General features: G+C 37.3%; 1 protein-coding gene, 1 long non-coding RNA gene and 1 pseudogene across 5 annotated transcripts in view; 1 reads left to right on the forward strand and 2 right to left on the reverse strand.

Annotated features, from left to right (window-relative positions):
* Window positions 1-15,994, reverse strand: part of LOC126633340 (uncharacterized) — a 95,323-nt gene extending 79,329 nt beyond the window's left edge. Inside the window, exons 1-5 of one of the 3 annotated variants that reach the window (XM_050303925.1) lie at window positions 15,940-15,994; window positions 7,766-7,879; window positions 7,603-7,641; window positions 7,164-7,259; window positions 6,057-6,611 (exon numbers count right to left, since the gene is read on the reverse strand). In XM_050303925.1, the coding sequence (XP_050159882.1) occupies window positions 6,289-6,611; window positions 7,164-7,259; window positions 7,603-7,641; window positions 7,766-7,823 (516 nt within the window). In that variant the 5' untranslated portion in view covers window positions 7,824-7,879; window positions 15,940-15,994 and the 3' untranslated portion in view covers window positions 6,057-6,288. Of the gene's footprint in view, window positions 1-6,056; window positions 6,612-7,163; window positions 7,260-7,602; window positions 7,642-7,765; window positions 7,926-15,939 lie in introns of those variants that run through there. The other 2 variants (XR_007627025.1, XM_050303924.1) reach the window with 2 other exon arrangements.
* Window positions 6,057-15,953, reverse strand: LOC126633341 (uncharacterized; annotated as a pseudogene).
* A 2,195-nt stretch (window positions 15,995-18,189) lies between the features above and the next one.
* On the forward strand, window positions 18,190-23,063 carry LOC126633344 (uncharacterized). Of its 2 annotated transcripts, XR_007627026.1 has the most exons (4): window positions 18,190-18,381; window positions 18,704-18,787; window positions 19,169-19,666; window positions 22,854-23,063. It is a non-coding gene; the product is annotated as an uncharacterized LOC126633344 (long non-coding RNA). The 2 variants fall into 2 exon arrangements; XR_007627027.1 differs by lacking the exons at window positions 19,169-19,666; window positions 22,854-23,063 and adding an exon at window positions 22,350-22,653.
* Window positions 23,064-24,763: the final 1,700 nt, after the last annotated feature.

Consider the following 24,763-nt stretch of genomic DNA (forward strand, 5'->3'; position numbering starts at 1 on the left):
ATTGGTAGGAAAACTTATTTATCTCACAATCACGCGCCCAGATATCTCCTATGCTGTGAGTATTGTGAGTCAGTTTATGCATGCTCCTACATCAGTTCATATGCAGATTGTGAAGAGAATTCTTCGTTATCTAAAAGCGTCTGTTGGTCGAGGGATCCTTATGACAAAGAATGACAGCACTGCCATCATGGGTTACACAGATGCTGATTGGGCTGGGCACTCTCTTGATCGCAAATCAACCATAGGTTTTTGTACCTTTGTAGATGGGAACTTGGTAACATGGCGCAGCAAGAAGCAAAGCGTTGTAGCTCGTTCCAGTGCAGAGGCCGAGTATCGAGCTATGGCATCCACTGCTTGTGAACTTATTTGGCTAAAAAGTCTTATGTTTGATTTAGGGTTTCACAGTAAGGAACCTATATCTATGTTCTGTGACAATCAAGCTGCCATGCATATTGCTTCCAATCCTGTATTTCACGAGCGAACGAAGCATATTGAAGTGGATTGTCATTATGTTCGAGCACAGGCTCAAGCCAACATCATCAACACTCATTACACTCGCAGTCATGATCAATTGGCTGACATTTTTACTAAACCTCTTCCTACGGTTCAGTTCATGCGCATTCTGTCCAAGCTTGGCTCAAGGAATCCCCTCGATCCAACTTGAGGGGGAATGTTGGAAAAGTGGGAGTATTGGATGGCTAGTGGTTTAGGCTAGTCAACTTTCTTTGTGTAAGTTAGGCAAGTTACACAAGTTAGGCAAGTTAGGCAAAGTTAGGCAAGTTAGGCTTATGTCTACTTTTTTTCCCTATATATATGTTTCATTTGTAATTGTTTCTTCATGAAATACACATCAAAAATTCCACAAATCCCAAATTTCAAGGAAGCTTTGGGGTATTTCGAAAAGCTTTGGCTCGGGAGAACGAAACACTTTTCGATTTATTTAACAAGAAAACTGAAGATTCTGTCATGGGTTCTCCGGTTCCTGATTCGGATTGCATGAAATCCAAGATTCAAGCTTGCATTCTGGGTTTTGCATTCCTTGTATCTAATGTGCAAAAGTCGACTTTCACAGTTCATGGATACAAAAGGGTTGGTTCCGTCAAAGGAAGATTCAAGTCTCCTGATTTTTCTATATCTAATGGAATTGTTGTAGATTTTCCAATCCGTTTCGACGTGGGTTTCATTCTTGATGCCAAACAGATGTTAATTCCGGCAGAAGGAGTTGGCGTTCACTTGGGCCACAACGTGTTCGACGAATTGCCGTACTCAACATATAATTGTGTTCTTCAATTAGGCTATCATATGCCGATTTCGACTCGGGACGTACACTTATTATTGGGCATTTTATTTTCAAATTTCAGGTCGCAAATGTTTACAAATCTAAATTTCTTGTTTGTAATGTTGAATTGTTGCAAAATGGTACTACGGATCTTCGGGACGAAATTGAATTGGTTGCTTCAAATTTTGGTGATAAGAAAAGTGATGAATCCAAGATAATGGCAGTGGGTTTTGTGGGTTTATATCAGTTTATGAAAGCACAGCCATCAATTCTTGAGAATGAATGCCAAAAACAATGGGGTTGGAATGTATGCCCACCATGTGTTTGTGGGAATGCAGCAAACGGCCGACATGGCTTCTTTGAAGCTTGGCTTCCACGAATTCATTTGTGATAAAGGTGGTACCAACTTTCTCTCTAGTTTTGCATCACTAGATTTATGGGAAAGCTGTGAGAACTCAGGGTTCTGTGTTTCGTTCCATGGGTTACTACTGCAAGGGAATTAGATTGTTCGAAATGATGAGAACTTTTAATTTTACGGTGGATTCATTGGTTTATGAGGTTCTGTTGCAGTCTTTATGCAAGAACCTTAGATTGGATGATGCGATAAAGGTTTTAGAAGAGATGATGGAAACTGGGTTGACATCGCCAAATAATGTCTTTGCAGTTGTAGTATATGTGTTTTGGAAAATAGGGAAGGTAGAGGACACGATGAAGTTCGTGGAAGAGAAGCAAATCATGGAAATTTCTGCCTGCAATGTACTGCTTGAAGGTTGCTGCAGTACTGGAAGGTTTCTTATGGTGGAAGATTTACTTGTGAAAATGTCTGAAAGAAATGTGGCTGATTGTAATTCTTGGAATATTGGTATCAGATGGCTCTCCGAGAATGCAAGGATTAGAATGGTGATTTCTTGTTCTCTTCCTGACTGTGACGCATACTCGGCTTTAGTCGTTTGCCGCTGCAAAATGAGCAACTACAAAAATGCTATAGATATATTTGATCATATTCGTGCCAAAAGCTGGGTTTTGGATCATACATCTTACTATGAGCTTGTCAAAGGCCTTTGCCTAGGGGAAATGACTCATGAGGCTGCTGAAGTGTTCTGTTACATGTCTAGTAATAGATGTTCAATCGAGCCTTCCTCGTTCAATATGTTGATCAAGGGTTTATGTGAGACGGGAAAGGTTGATGAAGCTATAAGGATACAACAATTTTCCTATGATTCCGGTACTTCTTCTACTAGTTCAACTTACTCAACTATTATGCTTGGATTGTCAAAATTAGACAAGGTAAAAGATCTGTGGGTAGTCCTCTCAAAAATGCTGGTGGAGGGTTGCAGTCTTCATTTGGATGCATACTGCGTGCTCATACAAAGCATGAGTGTGCAGAATTGAATGAAAGAATGCTTATTGTTTTTCAATATGATGGTCGATGAGGGTATTCAAGATAAGGGTGGAGGCTCAAAATTTAGGTATATGGTTACTCTGAATATTCATTTTTCTTGTATGAATGCATCTGGAGATTTTATTGAATGTAGCCAAGATGGAATATTTGGGGTTGTGCTGTTGGTTGCATATTCTACTTGCATAGTTGTAGGTGAAGAATTTTATAGTTCAAATATTGAGTTGAGCAGGGCAGGGCAGAAGAGGTCCCCAATGTTAAGGAGGATTATCGGGTTCATAGGTTTTCCAGGCAGAAGAAACTAACAATTGGAAGTAATGTTCATGGATCTTTTGGTTTGCAATCATTATCCATAACAAGAAATAGGTTTCTGTTGAATTTTGTAACAGTTGGATTGGTTGGGGCATTCGTAATAATCTGCACAATTGTCTTTTGCCTATGGACTGGACTATGTGGCTCTTGGTTAAACTGTCATGACTCTGTGCAAGCTGAAAGTTCTACTGATCCAAATGTGGGTTCTGCTGCTGCTAGAATCGCCAATGTTCCTAATGCTCCATTAAGTCCAAGTTCCATGAAGGGCAGTTTAAGTGGTCCAATGAGAGTTGTGGAATACGCAGGGCAGCAAATAGTGGCAGGGGAGCTGCAAAGCATGTTGGATCAAAGGGTGGGGAGGCCGGACCCGAAGGAAGGCGAAGCTGTTGAGCTAGTGGCTTATACTGCTAAGCATTTTGTGAACTTGGATGTAGCATTCATTGGTACAAAGTACATGCTAAAGCTGGAAAATGGATGTAGTGTTTCAGTGGCAAATGATTTGGTCAATACCATTGCTCATCTTTTTGGGAGAGTGTAATGTGGAGTCAAATTTTAAACAGTGAGCTACTCTGCTACTCTAGAGAAGCAATGTTGTTGCTAGTGAAGTGAGTCCAATGGCAGAACCATTTCAGAAGTGATGCTACTGGGTGTAGTGTGTTCATTGTCGTTATGTACTTGACTTTTATTTCCCCAGTTTTGTTTTAAGGGGGGAGTATTGTTAGGATGCCAAATGGCATCATCTTGTGGTGACGGTTAGAGTTGGGTATCAGCATAAATAGTACATTGTAAGAGAAGAAAGGCAGGAATGAAATTGTATTGTTGTTCTCATGTTCTGTTACTATCTCTATGTGCAGTTGTGGAAGATGTAGAGTAGGGTTCTATCAGTAGCTGTGCAATTTTTCCCAAAGTTTCCAAGATTCAATCATCCTTTATATTACTTGTTTAGACATTAAAATTGTTAGGGATATTTTAATAATATAAGTGGGTGGGGAAAAAGTGACTTTTTAAGCATTCTAAACACCTTTATGGCGTCATCCACCAAACAACATAAAATATATTCAGAGCTTATTTGCTGAACAATTACATAAATATTTAGATATCAAGAGATGAATGCATAGAGACGAGTTCAGTCAACCAAGATCGCACTCAACTCGATTCATTTTGTCCATGAATTTTTGTCATCCATTTACAAACATATATTTATACACCCAAATTCCAACAAGATCCTTCACTTTTTGTTTCAAGATTTTAAAGAACGTTGAGGCATGTGGGTTGTGTGCGGGTGTTTGTTGTAGGGGTATTTGTCGCAAGGAACATATCAGAGATAACCTTTTCAACTTCCGTTCCAAAATTTTGGAGTCGGGTCTTTTCAAATCCGGAATTTTCGGAACTGGAGTAATTTCAGTAATTTGAAGCTTAATTTTGAAATTCATATAATTTATAAGTTTTTTAATACTTTCTAACTTTTTCTGTCATTCAATTTAGTGTTCATTATTACTATTTGGTATATGTATATGTATAAATTCAATTAATTTTGTTTCATATAAGTATACATTCAATATAAAACAATGAACAAAATGTATCCAAAATTAACAATAAATACAAAAGTTGATTACAAAATATAGCGTGGGAGTTTTTTGGATGCTGGTGTGTGGAGGAAGATGGGAGTGGGATCAGTGATTCAAGTGGAGTTGCTGGCAGTGCTGGCAGGTGTGAGACTTGCACAGCAACTCGGGGTTCACCGCCTGGTGGTGGAGAGAGATTCCTCCCAAGCTGTTACTCTCATCGGGCAATCATTCTGGGAGTTTGTCTGCCATGGGGCTTCTTGCTGTGGACGTCACCTATGCTGCACGCCTTCTTCACCTAGAACATGTAGTGGTGTTGCACATAGATTGGCTAGGTTTGCCTTGTCAATTGGCAATGAACTAGTTTGGTTTGAGGAGCCTCCTGACTTCATTCAGGACCTCCTTGACCAAGATTTGATATAATCTTCATTCAGTCCATAATATATTGATTTTCTATAAAAAAATATATATATATAATTTGAGTAAATTACTATAAAAAGTCGGAATATCTTGAAAGTTTTTTTATCATAATAAGTTAGAAACACTTAAGAGTTGAACGCACAAAGACAAGTTCAGTCAACCAATTTTTTAAAAATATTCGAGTAAATTAAGAGTCCTAGGTAGTAAGAATTGTGGAGTCTTAAATCATTGCAGCTAATTTTGGAGAATCATCTAGAGGTTCAAATACAAAGTTATTGCATCATGATAGGACTCAATCAAGGTGATAAGGTTGACCTCCGTAGCTGTTAATAGGCCAGCTAATAAGGAACCCTAATGGTATATAAATACTAGGTTAAGTCCCTGCTTGAATTCTTCACAATACTAAAATATATTCATACAGTAAAGGGATATTTTGGAGTATTTGAAGGAGAAGACAACCTTGTGAACTCTATCATTTGTCATCCGGAAGAGCCAAGTCCTTCATATTCTACATATAAGTTCAATATAATTGTTCATCTCTATTTTATATTGATTTGATTTATTCGTGATCCTAATGTCTTGTTGTTGTGATTTCAGAATATGTCTTACTTCTTGTTCTCTTGCTCTACCAGCAATTACCATTTGTTCAACAAATAGTATTTCGTTGGTACCCAACGGAATGCAAATTGTCGGGCAAAAACGGTCGATGCCTTAGTTTGTGCAATTTCGACGGGCAAAGCTTTAGTCGTCAGGTATAGGAGATCCAATCTTTTGCAATGGCTCAGAGCCTCTTTAACGGTCTTAGGAAAATTAAAGGGGGCAAAATCGCACTATAAATGCTGTCGTAAAATATTGCCTACTCAATTGTCTCATAAAGAGAGTTTGTCGCTCCAATTAAATAGGCAAAACTTGTATGACACAACCGATTTACCAATGGATCGCCAAGAAATGCCACAAAATCTAAAGAGTCATGATTAGATTAATTAGTAATTGAATTTGAGAGCATCTTAATGTCATCATACCAACCATTTAATTTACTAGCACAAAAATTCATAAGCAATAATAAGGGCCATGAAACAAGTAAACAAGGTAGGGTAGCCTTTCTTTATATATACAACAGAACCATCTGCTGTAAATAACAATATCATTAGATTCATTACACCCAAAGTGATGCGCTTACGTAAACATAACAACTACAAGGACTTGATCTTCCTCCGACTACGAGAACCAATCATCTTCATCCAGCAGCACCTCAATCCTCCCAACAAACTTACCACTAAGTTACTCACCAAGACAAGGTTCGGACATTTTCACTATTTTCGCATAGACTCACATTCTTCAGTCCAGTGGCTACGGTAATCCCGACACCGATGACAGTACTTCAAAATAGCACGTCCTTCATAGTGCACATTAAGCTCACCTTCGTGCTTAGAAACTTGCTCACCACATTCTGTGCAAACAATATCACAGTGGTCGCCAACACGAGCGCCCTTTGGGACCAAAACAAAGTACGGGCAATTGTAACTCTTGTGGTCCTCAACTTCCTCACAACAAACTTCACAGTAATTACGCTTTTTTCGCAATTGGAGTCGAGCCATTGGGTCTCCAATCGCATTTTGTATACCTTCCCCTTCATCTGCTTGTTTAAAGTTTCATTATTAGAATACAAAATAAGAATACTAATAACAATTAGTAACATATCATCTCAAGGCCCGTAAGACTTTTTTCTTGCTACAAAAACATGAATACATGTCTAAACTAAATTGAGTTGTAAAACATCGGTCCCCTATGGGGACAACTTTTCTAAGTAGTACGCCCCCTAGAAACACGTTAGGAGATTGCAAAGCCATGCCACCTAACTTGAAAAGCCTAACAGAAAAAGCAAAACCAAGGAAGTGCAGACATACCCAAAAGCTAGGAGAAAATAACAACAATGACGGACACTTTTGCAGCGAATTCTACTCAGTTAATCAACTATTAACTACTGAAGCATACAAAAGTAGTGCGAATACAGTAGAAATACACTCGAACAAGACCACACATTAACTACTGAAGCACTAGAAAAGTAGTGCGAATACACTACAAAGACACTAAACAAAGGAGTATTAAGGATCATAGATGCATTCATATTCATATTCATTAGGGAGAAAATGAGGATTTAATACTAAAACAAAAATCAAATGCATACCGTTAGGATTCTGCCCAATGCAGTCATCATCATCATCATCAAACCAACTTGGTTTTGGTTGGAGGGTAGCTTTAGTAGATTTGTTCATTACTTCATCTGAGAGAGAGAGAGCGATATATAAGAGGTGGGGTGGTGCGAGGCAGAGCGTAATTGTGATTCATATAGCTATAAGCGAGAGATAGCCGACACTGGGTTTCGGAAATTTAAATAACTCTTTTCAAATATAAACATCTCCAGGAGACTCTTTAAAAGCAGATTAGCTAATTATTTTAGCAAAACCCCAACAAAACCAAACCTTGATCGAAAACTGATTTTCTCATACACATCGTCGTATACCCCATACCCCTTGTTAGGGTGGTTTCTATATCACAATAACATATCTAACCAAAGATTATAATACTGAATTGAAAATTGGCCAAATGGAGAATCAAAAGCATACCATCATCGACCATGGTTGCTTCGTCGAACATGGCTTCGTCTGAAAGAGAATAGAGGGGACAGACAGGAGAGTGATAGAAATCGAGTTAGGGTTCGGCATTAGGGTGTTAGAGCGTAAATTAGCAAAAAAAAAAGGAAAAATTCTAGATAATCACAAATCATACCATTAGGGTTCTGCATCTGGACGTTCGCATCGATCTCGTTCAACGGAGGCCACTCCATGGATCTTGCTCCGGCGTCGTAACTGGGGGCTGTGGGAGAGGGAGAGAGAACTTTAGCTCGCGCGACCAAACGATATTGGGGTTCGGCGATTTCTACCTTACAATTTTTTTTTCTTGGGTTGAATGCGTTTTATAGCACAAGGTTTCGGGTGATTTGTAAAACGACCCACGAGTTTCACTTTTTGCATATTGTACCACCTGACTTTTAAATTGCACCAATTTAACTTATTCGTCAATTTTGGAGTGTAGTCAAACTAAGATTTTTTTAAAGGATTTCAAAAATGATAGATTTTATAGAATTTAAGAGGATTAAAAACTCCTACAAAATTCATATGGATTGTGGTGGAAGGATTTGAAATCCTAGGGGGTGAGGTTGGATTCTTTTGAGTCTTGTTATATATACTTTTTACTCTCAAATCCCACAAAACCCACAACTTTGAAATCTTCCAAAATCTTAATTTTTTTAATACACATACATTTGGAGGATTTTAAAATCCTTTAAAATCTTTTAATTGACTATACCTAGATTTGAATGGATTCTAAAATCATTTTTTTAATTGACTACACCAAGATTTGAATGCATTCTAAAATTCTTTAAAATCTTTTAATTGAGCACATTAAGATTTTAAAATCTTTTAAAATCCTCTCAAATCCGAGTTTGACTACACCTCCGTTAATGTCTAATTAGAGACTTGGCCCATAATTTTCAGCACACCTTGCCAGTTAATTTCAATGTTTACTACTTTACGCTTAAACTGGTGCAATTTTTTTTTTTGTTTTTTTGAAATAGTAACTGGTGCTATTTAACTTATCATGATTTAAACCTACAGATGAACTTGTCCAATAGGAAGATCACTGCTCAAATATTTCAGATCGTTGAATCAATGTTCCCATGAACCAAATTGAGAAGAAAGGACGAAAGCTGCCGTTTCATGTTCATCATTTATGAAACAAAACTTTCTCAAATTGGTCAACTTTCCTCTACACCGTGTTTAGACGAAGATATTTATGATTATTAAGGAATTCAAAAGTGACGGAATATAAATGATTGAATTTTATTTTTAAGAATTTGTAAATTTTCTTATTTAATTAATCTCAAAGAACTATGAAATTTGAATTCTGATGGGAGTTGTAAGGAAGCAACTCAATCCCTCACAAATTTTGAGCTCTTCTGAATCCGAGAAGAATGGAATTGCACCTCCTCTCCCATCCGTTGTCCTTATGGCTCCCTCCACATTTAGTTCCACCCACCCTTCCTCGCCAAGTAGAGAAAGGGTTTCTCAAAGTTGTAGTTGCTCTTTGCTGATATCTCATAGTACTGCAAATTCTTCTTTATGTGGAAGGTAACCTGCCTGTTCTTCACATCAACCTTGTTGCCATAGAGAACAATAGGGATGTTCTAGCACACACTGAAATACTACCGTGAGGAATCAAATATACCAAACCATCACCAACTAATGTAAAAAAAATAAAAAAATAAAGTAAAATAAAGAAACATTAGACTTGACACAAAAATAATTTAGCCAACTCACCGGCAGGGGTCACGGTGCCATGTAGGGACATTCTTGTATGTCGACCTAGCAGTAACGTCAAACATGATGATTGCATATTGCCCATGAATGCTGCATATTTCAATAAAGAATTTTACGTGTTCATTAGGAGGCATCCATCAAGATTGTTTAGGTTTACTCACTCCACTAGTTCTTCCTTGACCTCCTGGAAATCATGCATCCAACTGAAAGTGTTGTGAATTAAAGCCATAGGAATGCATGCTTGACGGGGCATCCATATGCGAATGACTGGCAAAGGCGAAGGCCCCGAGTTTGCACTCAGAAGCTGTTTGGGTTTAAACTTAAACTTTGGGCTCAAGTGGAAGTCAGCCCAAAGGCAGGTTTTGAAGGAAGAAAATCGAAGGTACAGCCGAAGCCCAAAAGATGGAAGAAGCCCTTTTTCGGCTAGGTGCAAGCAACTTGAACTACTTGCTCACCTACTCAAAGGACAAGTGGTGTAGATCAGCCAGCTAATCAGCCCAAAAGTACTTTACAATGGCAGTACAAGTAAAAAGCTGATGAGTCACTACCCTTCAGTCACATTCGGGCAAGAGTAGAGCTACAGGCAACTGAGCTAGATTGTCTATAAAAGAAGAAAGAGAAATCAAGGGCTTGGACACTCAATCAATCAAACAAACAAACAATCTTACAACTTGTCTATCCCAATCAAGCCAAGAAACCCACAAAGCCGTGCTTTGTCCAGATTCTACAATCTTTTCAGCTTTAAGCTTCCCGTAGAACAGACAACCTTTGTCTTTGTAAAAGCTCTACTACCTTGTCTAAATCTTGCTGTAGTATCGATTCCCTTCTATAAACTCATCCATCAATCTTCCCCATCCAACACCAAAACACTTTGTAACCACAAAGAGAGGAAGATGCAAGACGATCAACCTTGCCCGACAAGGTGAAACCTTGCCTGACCTTCTTTGTTCTGTCTGTGAATTCATAGATCTAGTAGTATGATATATACTTCAATATATATCCAAGTTATTTCTAGTCAGTTTGTGATTAAAAGATCTCTTGGTTCTCGAATCTGGTCTGTTTAGTGGTTTTAACCATTACAAAAGATAGTTTAAGTTTCAAGCTCATAACTTGATCAGATCTAAGTTCCAACCTTTCAAGCATACAAGATTGATCAACCAAAAAGTCCTTGGTCTCAAGGCATAAAAAAGAACTTAATGTGGACTTAACCCATCCACGACAATCTTTGATAACGAGAAGTCCGAGTTACTTGGGGCACAAGTAATCGACCAATTTCTTAGTTTTACATCTGTTATACTATGATCGCTATAGAACGCTTGAGTATGGAATTAGTTCTGATGGGAAGCCTCAAGGCCTATACCTAAGGCCCCACAAAGGCACCTATCAGGGTTCGTTCTGCTCTTCGGGCTAGGGTGATTAAAGTAAAAACAGTTGTAATACTTCCGCAACAATGAAACACCAACTATATGCCAAAGTACTTGGTCGGTTTTGATTGGAAGCCTCAAGGCCTATACCTAAGGCCTCACAAAGGCACCTCTCAGAACTGACTTGGTCACTCGGGCATAAGCAATTAACATAAACACCTGTTTTACATCTGCCATGCTGAAGATGGCAGTGGCACGCCTGAGCACGTAGTTAGTTTTGATTGCGAGCCTCAAGGCCTATACCTAAGGCCCCACAAAGGCACCTTTCAGAATTAACTCTGTCTTTCTCTTATAGCCCGCCAATAAGCAAAAGCCCCACAGACAAAATCAACCGGCGCCAACCTTTCGGGGAGCTGTGTGCTCGACGACCAGGGAGCATCTCCAGCAGAAATTCCTGCCCGAACAGAAGCATTAATCTTGGAGGTAGTTTCACAATGACTGGCACTGGCATTATTTCTCTCTAACATTGATTGATTCTTGTATGGCAAATCTACTACAACTACTACTACTGTGATTATGCCAAGTCCAATGCTTGATTAGTTTTTCTCCTCTAATATTTTGCCAATCTCATGCTTGGGATGGAGGGGTGCCATGACAAATTTATGTACTAGTACTACTGGATCATAATCTCATAGAGTTTGTTAAGCAAGGCTGTTTCTGTTAGCTGCCAACTTTTCATGAACTGCAACACAGAATATGAAAGGCTGGCAATGTGAGAGTTGTTTCTTCATCCATGGGACTCAAGAGATTGTCGGACATTTTCATGGTCTTGTACAATGAACATGGAAACACAGCAAATCATACGTAACGAAAGGAACAAGAAATTCAAGTAATCAACAAAGGAAGCAACAAGCATTGGCATTGAAGAATTGAAACAAGAAATTCAATTCATAACAAGAACTTCAAGGAATCAACAGAGGTTCCACTTTTAATACTACCATCCGTAACAAACATTGGCATTGAAGAACTGAAACAAGAACTCACAGGGCCACGCCACTGGAAAAAGGGCTATAGGACACCATTGTAAAGACAAGACACCATTTGCTATCCGTGTCGATGTAAAAAAGAATACCACTTTGTTTATTTTTGGTGTCGTTTAAGCTGAGGTTGGTGGCCTTTAAGTTGAGAGCCACCGATGATCGGTGCTTAGCTAACCCTTTCTTGCAAAATACAATTTAAAAAAAAAAAAAAAAACTGAAAACAAAAAGCTATTAATGTTCTCTCCCCTTTAACAAACGACAAACTCCTCTCCTTCATTTTGTACCCCCTCCCTTCCCCATTCAATCTCTCATCCCTCCCGTATCCTCTCCCCCCCTTTTCTCACGAGACAGCGCCGCCATCCACCGGTCGCCAATGACCGTCATATTATACCTCCATAATCCTCTTCCCATCCTCTTTCCAATCCCCAAGTTAGTTTCTACAAATTCGTGGCCAAATTTCCTCAATTTCTGATCTAATAAACGGTGACCCTGGCCAAGGCTGCCGGAGTTGGACCTCCGACGGTCTTGAGTACTACGTTGGGATGTTGTCCCTTGTCGATAAGGACTAATTGCAGCTTGGGTGGGCGATTTTGATGCGTAATATGGTAATTGGAATTTTGGGTTTTATGGTTTTTGATTGGGTTGATATTATTTGGTTGTTGATGCTTTTCTGTTAATGTTTAGCTTTTGTTGGTTCAAAAATTGAAACTTCGAGAAATTTTGATGAGAACTTGTTAGGGATTGGTCGGCAATGGGTGTCATGAGGCCGGAGCTGGTTCAAGCCCATCACCACAACAAAAACGTTTGCAACCAGAAAGCCTCGTCAGCCTCAACCATGAGTTTACATGCAAGGGGTAAGTGATTGAAACATTTATTGTTCGTTTTTTTTTATTTTAATACTAATGATTTTTTTTTGCTTGATGTAATTAAAGATCAAGTAGCGCTCCATTGACAGTCAAGGGGTGGAAATAATTAACTATGGAGGAGAAGATGGAAATTGCGAATGGTTTGAAGGTGAGTTAACAAGTTCTTTGGCAATAATTTTATTTATCTGATTAAAGTTTGATAAAAAGTTGAATTGTGGAAGTATGTTTATTTATTAATTTGAATGTGGGCAATTGTAATACCCGGTGAAGAAGTAAGTTGTTAATGTTCCACTTCTTAATTTGTTACTTGTTTCTAGTAGCTGTAATTATTATTGAAATATACATGTATACATTGTTGTGAAATACTATTTAACATATGTGATTACTTTGTAATGTCTGAGAGCTCTTCTTGTACTCTATGTTCGGAGTCTAGAAACTGGAATTCCCTTGTTGATTATCAATTCAATGGTATAGTAGATTCTAAATGTGTGGGGATGTGTATCTGAAGCCCTTTTGTACATGCCTGCAGCAACGCCCAGAAGATAACTGTAGAAATGGCAGATCTCCCAAGGAGACCTCTTTCTCAACCGACAGTTTACCATCAGTGTCGCAGAGTTTGTACCGCTTAAGCGTGATAGCGGCGCCGGTGACGGTGTTTTTGGCAGAGTAGGCTCTGCTCTCCTGATCTTTGAACACCTCAGCTCCGACGAGGTACTTTTCCCTGGGTGCTTCTCTTATCACTCGCCCCGGACTTCCTCCTTTTTTTTATTATTAAAATATTTGGTGTTGCTTATGGACCACAGCACAAGAAATATTTTATGTATCTAGATGTTAGGTAATGTCGGTTATAACCGACATTATGTTTGATTAATTTATTATTTTAACTGTTGATGTCGGTTAGGACTGACAGTAGGTTTGATATTTTAATTCTTTAATTGTTGCTTGACGTTGCTTAGAACCGCCATCATGTCAAAACTTAACGTCGCTTCTAATCGACGTAATGTTGGATGTCGCTTTTAAGTGACACTGTTGTTCTTTTTTATTTTATATTACTTTGCTTCTTGGTGGCGGATTAAAGGGACTAACCGACATCAATACCCTTTTGGTGACGGTAGTAATGGTGTCCCTTCACCTATCCGACATTGCACGACTTTATGTCGGATTTTTACAAAAATCCGACAATAATTGGGTTTTATTGTCGGTTTTTACATCGCCAGTGGTAGCCTTTTTTGTAGTAGTGTTTTAATGGTATTAGGAAAATTAAAGTGGGCAAAATCGTACTATAAATGCTAACGTAAAATGTTGCCTACTCAATTGTCTCATAAAAAAGTTTGTCGCTCCAATGAAACAAGCAAAACTTACAATGACACATCCGATTTACCCATGGATTGCCAAGAAATGCCACAAAAACTAAAGAGTCATGATCCGTTAATTAGTAATTGAGTTTGAGAGCATCATAATGTCATCATAACAACCATTTAATTTACTAGCACAAAAATTCGTAAGCAATGATAAGGGCAATGAAACAAGTTAAAAAAAGGTAGGGTTGCCTTCTTTATATATATAGAACCATATGCTGCAAATAACACCATATCAACTACAGGGACTCAATCTTCCTCCGACTACAAGAACCAGTCATCTTCATCCAGCAGCACCTCAGTCCCAACAAACTTACCACTAGTTACTCACCAAGAAAAGGTTCAGACCTATTCACTATTTTGGCATGGACTCGCATTCTTCAGTCCAATGGCTACGGTAATCCTCACACCAATCACAGTACTTCAAAATAGCACGTCCTTCATAGTTCACGTTAAGCTCACCTTCGTGCTTAGAAACTTCCTCACCACATTTTGTGCAAACTATATCACAGTGCCCTTCGGGACCAAAACAAAGTACGGGCAATTGTGACTTTTGTGATCCTCAACTTCCTCACAACAAATTTCACAGTAATTACGCTTTTTTCGCAGTTGGAGTCGAGCCATTGGGTCTCCAATCGCCTCTTGTATACCTTCCTCTTCATCTACTTGTTTAAAGTTTCATGGTTAGAATACAAAATAAGAATATTAATAGCAATTAGTAACACTTTTTCTTGCTAGAAAAACATGAATACATGTCTAAACTAAATTGAGTTGTAAAACATCAGGCCCTTATGGGGACAACTTTTCTAAGGAGCACTTGGGCTTATAAACGCTTTTGGTACATGACATCCCCTATGGGGACAACTTTTCTAAGGAGCACTTGGGCTTATAAACGCTTTTGGTACATGACATCCCCTAGAAACACGTTAGGAGATTGCAAAGCCATGCCACCTAACTTGAAAAGCCTAATGGAAAAAGCAAAACCAAGGAAGTGCAGGCATACCCAAAAGCTCAGTTAGCCAACTATTAACTACTGAAGCACAAAAAAATAGTGCGAATACCCTAGAAATACACTAGAACAAGACTACACATTAACTACTCAAGCACTAGAAAAGTAGTGCAACTACACTACAAAGACACTAAACAAAGGACTATTAAGAATCATAGATGCATTCATATTCATATTCATTAGGGAGAAAATGAGGATTTAATACTAAAACAAAAATCAAAGCATACCGTTACGATTTTGGCCAATGCAGTCATCATCATCATCGAACCAACTTGGTTTTGGTTGGAGGGTAGCTTTAGATTTGCCCATTACTTCATCTGTGAGAAAGAGAGAGAGAGAGAGAGCGATATATAAGAGGTGGGGTGGTGAGAGGCAGGGCGTAATTGTGATTCATGTAGCTATAAGCGAGAGATAGCGGACACTGGGTTTCGGATATTTAAATAACTCTTTTCAAATATAAAGCATCTCCAGGAGACTCTTTAAGAGCAGATTAGCTAATTATTTTAGCAAAACCCCAACAAAACCAAACCTTGATCTAAAACTGATTTTCTCACCCACATTGTCGTATACCCATACCCTTTCTTAGCGTGGTTTCTACAAGACAATAACATATCTAACCAAGGATTATAATACTGAATTGAAAATTAGCCAAATGGAGAATCAAAAGCATACCATCATCGACCATGGTTGCTTCGTCGAACACGGCTTCGTCTGAGAGAGAATAGAGGAGATAGACAGGAGAGCGATAGAAATCGAGTTAGGGTTCGGCATTAGTGTGTTAGAGCGTAAATTAACAACTATAAAAAATGGAAAAATTCTAGATAATCACAAATTATACCATTAGGGTTCTGCATCTGGACGTTCGCATTGATCTCGTTCAACGGTGTCGTAACTGGAGGCTGTTGGAGAGGGAGAGGGAGAGGGAGAGAGAACCTTAGCTCGCGCGACCGAACGATATTGGGGTTCGGCAATTTCTGACTTACAATTTTTTTTTTGGGTTGAATGCATTTTATAGCACAAGGGTTTGGGGTGATTTGTAAATTGACCGACAAGTTTCAATTTTTGCATATTATACCACCTGACTTTTAAATTTCAATGTTTACTACTTCACGCTTAAATTGGTGCAAATTCACTTATCATGATTTAAACCTTCGGATGAACTTGTCCAATAGGAAGATCACTGCTCAAATATTTCAGGCCGTTGAATCAATGTTCCCATGAACCAAATTGAGAAGAAAGGACGAAAGCTGCCGTTTCATGTTCATCATTTATGAAACAAAACTTTCTCAAATTGGTCAACTTTTCTCTACACCGTGTTTAGACGAAGAGATTTATGATTACTAAAGAATTCAAAAGTGATGGAATATAAATGATTGAATTTTATTTTTAAGAATTTGTGAATTTTCTTATTTAGTTAATCTCAAAGAACTATGAAATTTGAATTCTGATGGGAGTTGTAAGGAAGCAACTCAATCCCTCACAAAATTTGAGCTCTTCTGAATCCGAGAAGAATGGAATTGCACCTCCTCTCCCATCCGTTGTCCTTATGGCTCCCCCCACATTTAGTTCCACCCACCCTTCCTCGCCAAGTAGATGAAGGTTTTCTCAAAGTTGTAGTTCCTCTTTGCTGATATCTGATAGTCCTGCAGATTCTTCTTTATGTGGAAGGTAACCTGCTTGGCTTTAACCTGCCTGTTCTTCATATCAACCTTGTTGCCACAGAGAACAATAGGGATGTTCTAGCACACACTGAAATACTAATGTGAGGAATCAAATATACCAAACCATCACCAACTAATGTAAAAAAATAAAAAAATAAAAAAAATAAAGAAACATTAGACTTGACACAAAAACTCACCGACAGAGATCACGGTGCCATGTAGGGACATTCTTGTATGTCGACCTAGCGGTAACGTCAAACATGATGATTGCATATTATCCATGAATGCTGCATATTCAATGAAGAATTTTAGGTGTTCATTAGGAGGCATCCATCATGATTGTTTAGTTTTACTCACTCCACTAGTTCTTCATTGGCCTCCTGGAAATCATGCATCCAACTAATAGTGTTGTGAATTAAAGCCATAGGAATGCATGCTTGACGGAGCATCCATATGCGAATGACTGGCAAAGGCAAAGGCCCCGAGTTTGCACTCAGAAGCATTAATCTTGGAGGTAGTTTCACAATGACTGGCATTAGCATCATTTCTCTCTAACATTGATTGATTCTTGTATGGCAAATCTACTACAACTACTACTACTGTGATTATGCCAAGTCCAATGCTCGATTAGTTTTTCTCCTCTAATGTTTTTCCAATCTCATGCTTGGGATGGAGGGGGATGCTATGACAAATTAATGTACTACTGTATCATAATCTCATAGAGTTAGTTAAGTAAGGCTGTTACTGTTACCTGCCAACTTTTCATGAACTCCAACAGAGAATATGAAGGGCTGGCAATGTGAGAGTTGTTTCTTCATCCATTGGACTCAAGAGATTGTTGGACATTTTCATGGTCTTGTACAATGAACATGGATACACAGCAAATCATACGTAACGAAATGAACAAGAAATTCAAGTAATCAACATAGGACGCAACAAGCATTGGCATTGAAGAATTGAAACAAGAAATTCAATTCGTAACAAGAACTTCAAGTAATCAACAGAGGTTCCACTTTTAATACTACCATCCGTAACAAACATTGGCATTGAAGAACTGAAACAAGAACTTCACAGGGCCACACTACTAGAAAAAGGGCTATAGGACACCATTGTAAAGACAAGACACCATTTGGTATCCGTGTCGATGTAAAAAAGAATACCACTGTTGTTTTTTTTTGGTGTCTTTTAAGCTGAGGTTGGTGGCTTTTAAGTTGAGAGCCACCGATGATCGGTGCTAAGCTAACCCTTTCGTGCAAAATACAATTTAAAAAAAAAACTGAAAAACAAAATGGGATGTGTGGATATCACACCCCAAACAAAAAGCTATTAATGTTCTCTCCCCTTTAACAAACGACAAACTCCTCTCCTACATTCTCTCTCCTCTCTTTCCCCTTCATTAATCTGTCTCTCCTCCCTTCCCCATTCATTCTCTCCTCCCTCTCGTATACTCTCTCCCCCTCTTCTCACGAGACAGCGCCACCGGTCGCCAATGACCGTCATATTATACCTCCAAAATCCTCTTCTCGTCCTCTTTCCAACCCCAAGTTAGTTTCTACAAATTCGTGGCCGAATTTCCTCGATTTCATATCTAATAAACGGTGACCGCGGGTCTTCCGGCCAAGCCCGCTGGAGTTCGACCTCCGTCGGTCTTGAGTACTACGTTGGGTTGTTGTCCTTTGTCGATAAGGACTAATTGGAGCCTGGGTGGGCGATTTTGATGCGTAATATGGTAATTGGAATTCTGGGTTTTAGGGTTTTTGATGGGTTGATATTATTTGGTTGTTGATGCTTTTCTGTTAATGTTTAGCTTTTGTTGGTTCAAAAATTGAAACTTCGAGAAATTTTGATGATAAGTTATTAGGGATTGGTCGGCAATGGGTGTGATGAGATCAGAGCTGGTTCAACCCCATCACCAAAACAAAAACGTTTGCAACCAGAAAGCCTCGTCAGCCTCAACCATGAGTTTACATGGGGTAAGTGATTGAAACTTTTTATGTTCAGTTTTTTTTTATTTTAATACTAATGATTTTTTTGGCTTGATGTAATTAAAGATCAAGTAGCGCTCCATTGACAATCAAGGGGTGGAAAGAATTAACTATGGAGGAGAGAAGATGGAAATTGCGAATGGTTTGAAGGTGAGTTAAAAAGTTCTTTGGCAATAATTTTATTTATCTGATTAAAGTTTGATAAAAAGTTGAATTGTGGGAGTATGTTTATTTATTAATTTGAGTGTGGGCAATTGTAATACCCGGTGAAGAAGTAAGTTGTTAATGTTCTACTTCCTAATTTGTTACTTGTTTCTAGTAGCTGTAATTATTATTGAAATATATATATATATATATACATTGATGTGAAATACTATTTAACATATGTGATTACTCTGTAATGTCTGAGAGCCCTTCTTGTACTCTATGTTCGGAGTCTAGAAACTGGAAAACTATTTGTTTTTAGTGTTTGTTTTATGCTTGAAGTATGCTTCAAGGTTGATTTGCTGTTTTGTTTTAATATGTTTCAAGGTTAGAGAAAGCTGATTGAGGGATCATGGCAACTATAGGAATAGAGTGCCCTGTTTTGGAGCCAAGCTCTGGTAATTTCTTATCATTGTTACTTACTACTACTCCATAATTAGTTTGGTAGTATTATCATGGAATTCATTTTTATTTATTGTGTTTTGGTTGGTCTTATTTCATTTTTATATTACATGTAATCTCTTCATAAAGCTAACTCCAAATCTTAGTTTCTCTTTTGGTTTTGGTAATCTGTCATTCTCTAAAGCTCTTTTCGTTGATTTGTGAAATAAATTTGGAGCTTTTACATAAACTGCAGTCTTAATTAAATTTTATTGTTACCGGTCACAGAAAAGTTGATAGCAAAGGCATCCTTTCGTACTTGATTTTAATTTTTTAAGTTTTTGTTCTTAATTTTTTTATTTATTATTTTTCGGAAACTTCAAGCATCTTATTTGTGCATTATAGTGCACTGTTTTGGTAGAGAACCTACCTGAGGATCATTCAGTGGAGAACCTTAAGAGTATACTTGGTGCAGCTGGAAAGTATGTTCTTTTCCTTCTTTTTCTCCCCATGCTGTGACATTACTGTTCTTTTTAGTTTTGGTTATAGCATGGTTTTCAATCTTCCAGTTAAGAGTATACATATGAAGTTGTATTGCATACGATAAAAGTGTAACATCTGTGTCTTTCTATCTCAATCTCGCTCTCAATTGCTTATAAATTTTTTTTCACATGTTAATCACATTTGCTAATCTTCTGCTATCCAAAATTCTGTCTTCCATCGTTTGTTTTTCCCTTCCTTATATCTGTCACAACTACTGATAATCAAATGTTTTTGTTCAAGTTATTAGTCATGCAAGTCTGCACACTAAATAAAGTTTTCAAGACACTGAAGTTACGGTAAGCCATCATACTTTATAAAGAATTTATAACTTTTAAGTGATTGCAAATTTGGTTGACAGTGGAAACTATGAAGATGTAATGGATGTTCGAATCATTGATCCAACCAAAGTGGATATTTGTGTCATCTATTTCATAAATAGAATAAAAAACTCATGTATATAATTGACTGATATTTTGATTCCTTTTATTGTTTAGATGGTGAAATGTTGGGTCAAGCATGCATACTCTGGTGCTAAAACTTTTAATTGTCCGGCTGTAGTTGTTGAGATTAAAGAGTTTCTTTACTCCTTATTTTCCTCCTTAATATCAAACTTTGTAGAACTTTCTTAATCTCAGGTGATGAGTACGAATAGATTTGATATTTCTATATGTATATAAATAGAGTTTCACATGTTTTATACTGTTTTAAAACCCGTAGCATCGCGTGGGCTCCCTTGCTAGTTATTTCTATATTCCATCTCATGTGTTTCCATTTTCTCCCCCACAGATCACTAATAGCTTGGAGGAAAGATGTTATAAGGATTCACAAAACGAGTACTTTGTATCAGTTAAAATGTTGTTATGCATTTAGGAAGTTGTTATCTTTGTGTAAGGAGCAAATGTAAGTCTGAAGTAGCTTAATCTTGTAACATAATTGTGATTTCAGTATGGGAAGTTTTTGTCATTTAGCCCTTCATTGATTCTAAATTTTCGGTCTATTTGTTAACGGTCATCGTTACCAACATTTGTGCAAAATTGTATAAGAGATCAGTTATGCAAATTTGTAGTTGTATTCATATATCAATGATATTACAATTTTGTTTTCTCACCATCCGGAAAAAAAAATAATATGAAATTGCAATCTAGGTGCCCGTACCATACGAGGCACCTTTTTTTTTAAAACACAATCTAGGTGCCCGTATCATTGGTGTCAAAGTTGCAAATTGTGTTTTAAAAACAACAACAACAACAACAACAAAGCCTTTTCCCACTAAGTAGGGTCGGTCGGCTATATGAATCCTAGAACGCCATTGCGCTCGGTCTTATTTCATATCCTCCGTTAGATCCAAGTACTCTAAGTCTTTTCTTAGAGTCTCTTCCAAAGTTTTCCTAGGTCTTCCTCTACCCCTTCGGCCTGAACCTCTGTCTCATAGTCGCCTGTCGTGCAAAATTCAATTAAAAAAAAAACTGAAAACAAAAGGCTATTAATGATCTCTCCCCTTTAACAAACAACAAACTCCTCCCCTACATTCTCTCTCCTATCTTCCCCCTCTCTCCTCCCTTCCCCATTCATTCTCTCCTCCCTCCCGTATATTATACCTCCATAATCCTCTTCCCGTCCTCTTTCCAATCCCCAAGTTAGTTTCTACAAATTCGTGGCCGAATTTCCTCGATTTCAGATCTAATAAATGGTGACTGCGGGTCTTCCGGCCAAGCCTGCCGGAGTTGGACCTCCGACGGTCTTGAGTACCACGTTGGGATGTTGTCCTTTGTCGATAAGGACTAATTGGAGCATGGGTGGGCGATTTTGATGCGTAATATGGTAATTGGAATTTTGGGTTTTATGGTTTTTGATTGGGTTGATATTATTTGGTTGTTGATGCTTTTCTGTTAATGTTTAGCTTTTGTTGGTTCAAAAATTGAAACTTCGAGAAATTTTGATGAGAACTTGTTAGGGATTGGTCGGCAATGGGTGTGATGAGGTTGGAGCTGGCTCAAACCTCATCACCACAACAAAAACGTTTGCAACCAGAAAGCCTCGTCAGCATCAACCATGAGTTTACATGCAAGGGGTACGTGATTGAAACATTTATTGTTCGGTTTTTTTATTTTAATACTAATGATTTTTTTTGCTTGATGTAATTAAAGCTCAAGTAGTGCTCCATTGACAGTCAAGGAGGAGAATATGGAAATTGCGAATGGTTTGAAGGTGAGTTAGCAATTTCTTTGGCAATAATTTTATTTATCTGATTAAAGTTTGATAAAAAGTTGAATTGTGGAAGTATGTTTATTTATTAATTTGAATGTGGGCAATTGTAATACCCGGTGAAGAAGTAAGTTGTTAATGTTCCACTTCTTAATTTGTTACTTGTTTCTAGTAGCTGTAATTATTATTGAAATATACATGTATACATTGTTGTGAAATACTATTTAACATATGTGATTACTCTGTAATGTCTGATAGCTCTTCTTGTACTCTATGTTCGTAGTCTAGAAATTGGAAAACTATTTGTTTTTAGTGTTTGTTTTATGCTTGAAGTATGCTTCAAGGTTGATTTGCTGTTTTTTTTAAAATATGTTTCAAGGTTAGAGAAAGCTGATTGAGGGATCATGGCAACTATAGGAATAGAGTGCCCTGTTTTGGAGCCAAGCTCTGGTAATTTCTTATCATCGTTACTTACTACTACTCCATAATTAGTCTGGTAGTATTATAATGGAATTCATTTTTATTTATTGTGTTTTGGTTGGTCTTATTTCATTTTTATATTACATGTAATCTCTTCATAAAGCTAACTCCAAATCTTAGTTTCTCTTTTGGTTTTGGTAATCTGTCATTCTCTAAAGCTCTTTTCGTTCATTTGTGAAATAAATTTGGAGCTTTTACATAAATTGCAATCTTAATTAAATTTTGTTGTTACCGGTCACAGAAAAGTTGATAGCGAAGGCATCCTTCCGAACTTGATTTTAATTTTTTAAGTTTTTGTTCTTAATTTTTTTATTTATTATTTTTTGGAAACTTCAAGCATCTTATTTGTGCATTATAGTGCACTGTTTTGGTAGAGAACCTACCTGAGGATCATTCAGTGGAGAACCTTAAGAGTATACGTGGTGCAGCTGGAAAGCATGTTCTTTTCCTTCTTTTTCTCCCCATGCTGTGACATTACTGTTCTTTTTAGTTTTGGTTATAGCATGGTTTTCAATCTTCCAGTTAAGAGTATACATATGAAGTTGTATTTCATACGATAAAAGTGTAACATCTGTGTCTTTCTATCTCAATCTCGCTCTCAATTGCTTATAAATTTTTTTTCACATGTTAATCACATTTGTTAATCTTCTGCTATCCAAAATTCTGTCTTCCATCGTTTGTTTTTCCCTTCCTTATATCTGTCACAACTACTGATAATCAAATGTTTTTGTTCAAGTTATTAGTCATGCAAGTCTGCACACTAAATAAAGTTTTCAAGACACTGAAGTTACGGTAAGCCATCATACTTTATAAAGAATTTATAACTTTTAAGTGATTGCAAATTTGGTTGACAGTGGAAACCATGAAGATGTAATGGATGTTCGAATCATTGATCCAACCAAAGTGGATATTTGTGTCATCTATTTCATAAATAGAATAAAAAACTCATGTATATAATTGACTGATATTTTGATTCCTTTTATTGTTTAGATGGTGAAATGTTGGGTCAAGCATGCATACTCTGTTGCTAAAACTTTTAATTGTCAGGTTGTAGTTGTTGAGATTAAAGAGTTTCTTTACTCCTTATTTTCCTTCTTAATATCAAACTTTGTAGAACTTTCTTAATCTCAGGTGAGGAGTACGAATAGATTTGATATTTCTATATGTATATAAATAGAGTTTCACATGTTTTATACTGTTTTAAAACCCGCAGCATCGCGTGGGCTCCCTTGCTAGTTATTTCTATATTCCATCTCATGTGTTTCCATTTTCTCCCCCACATATCACTAATAGCTTGGAGCAAAGATGTTATAAGGATTCACAAAACGAGCACTTTGTATCAGTTAAAATGTTGTTATGGATTTAGGAAGCTGTTATCTTTGTGTTAGGAGCAAATGTAAGTCTAAAGTAGCTTAATCTTGTAACATAATTGTAATTTCAGTATGGGAAGCTTTTGTCATTTAGCCCTTCATTGATTCTAAATTTTCGGTCTATTTGTTAACGGTCATGGTTACCAACATTTGTGCAAAATTGTATAAGAGATCAGTTATGCAAATTTATAGTTGTATTCATATATCAATGATATTACAATTTGTTTTCTCACCATCCGAAAAAAAAAAAAATATGAAATTGCAATCTAGGTGCCCGTACCATACGAGGCACCATTTTTTTAAAACACAATCTTGGTGCCCGTATCATTGGTGTCAAAGTTGCAAATTGTTTTTTAAAAAAAGGGTGCCTCGTATGGTACGGGCACCTAGATTGCAATTTCATATATTTTTTTTTTCCGGATGGTGAGAAAACAAATTGTAATATTATTGATATATGAATACAACTACAAATTTTCATAACTGACCTCTTATGCAATTTTGCACAAATGTTGGTAACGATGACCGTTAACAAATATACCGAAAATTTAGAATCAATGAAGGACTAAATGACAAAAGCTTCCCATACTGAAATCACAATTATGTTACAAGATTAAGCTACTTTAGACTTACATTTGCTCCTTACACAAAGATAACAGCTTCCTAAATGCATAACAACATTTTAACAGATACAAAGTGCTCGTTTTGTGAATCCTTATAACATCTTTGCTCCAAGCTATTAGTGATCTGTGGGGGAGAAAATGGAAACACATGAGATTGAATATAGAAATAACTAGCAAGGGAGCCCACGCGATGCTGCGGGTTTTAAAACAGTATAAAACATGTGAAACTCTATTTATATACATATAGAAATATCAAATCTATTCGTACTCATCACCTGAGATTAAGAAAGTTCTACAAAGTTTGATATTAAGGACGAAAATAA

The sequence above is a fragment of the Malus sylvestris genome, chromosome 8, assembly GCF_916048215.2.
Source record: "Malus sylvestris chromosome 8, drMalSylv7.2, whole genome shotgun sequence".
Taxonomy (NCBI): domain Eukaryota; kingdom Viridiplantae; phylum Streptophyta; class Magnoliopsida; order Rosales; family Rosaceae; genus Malus; species Malus sylvestris.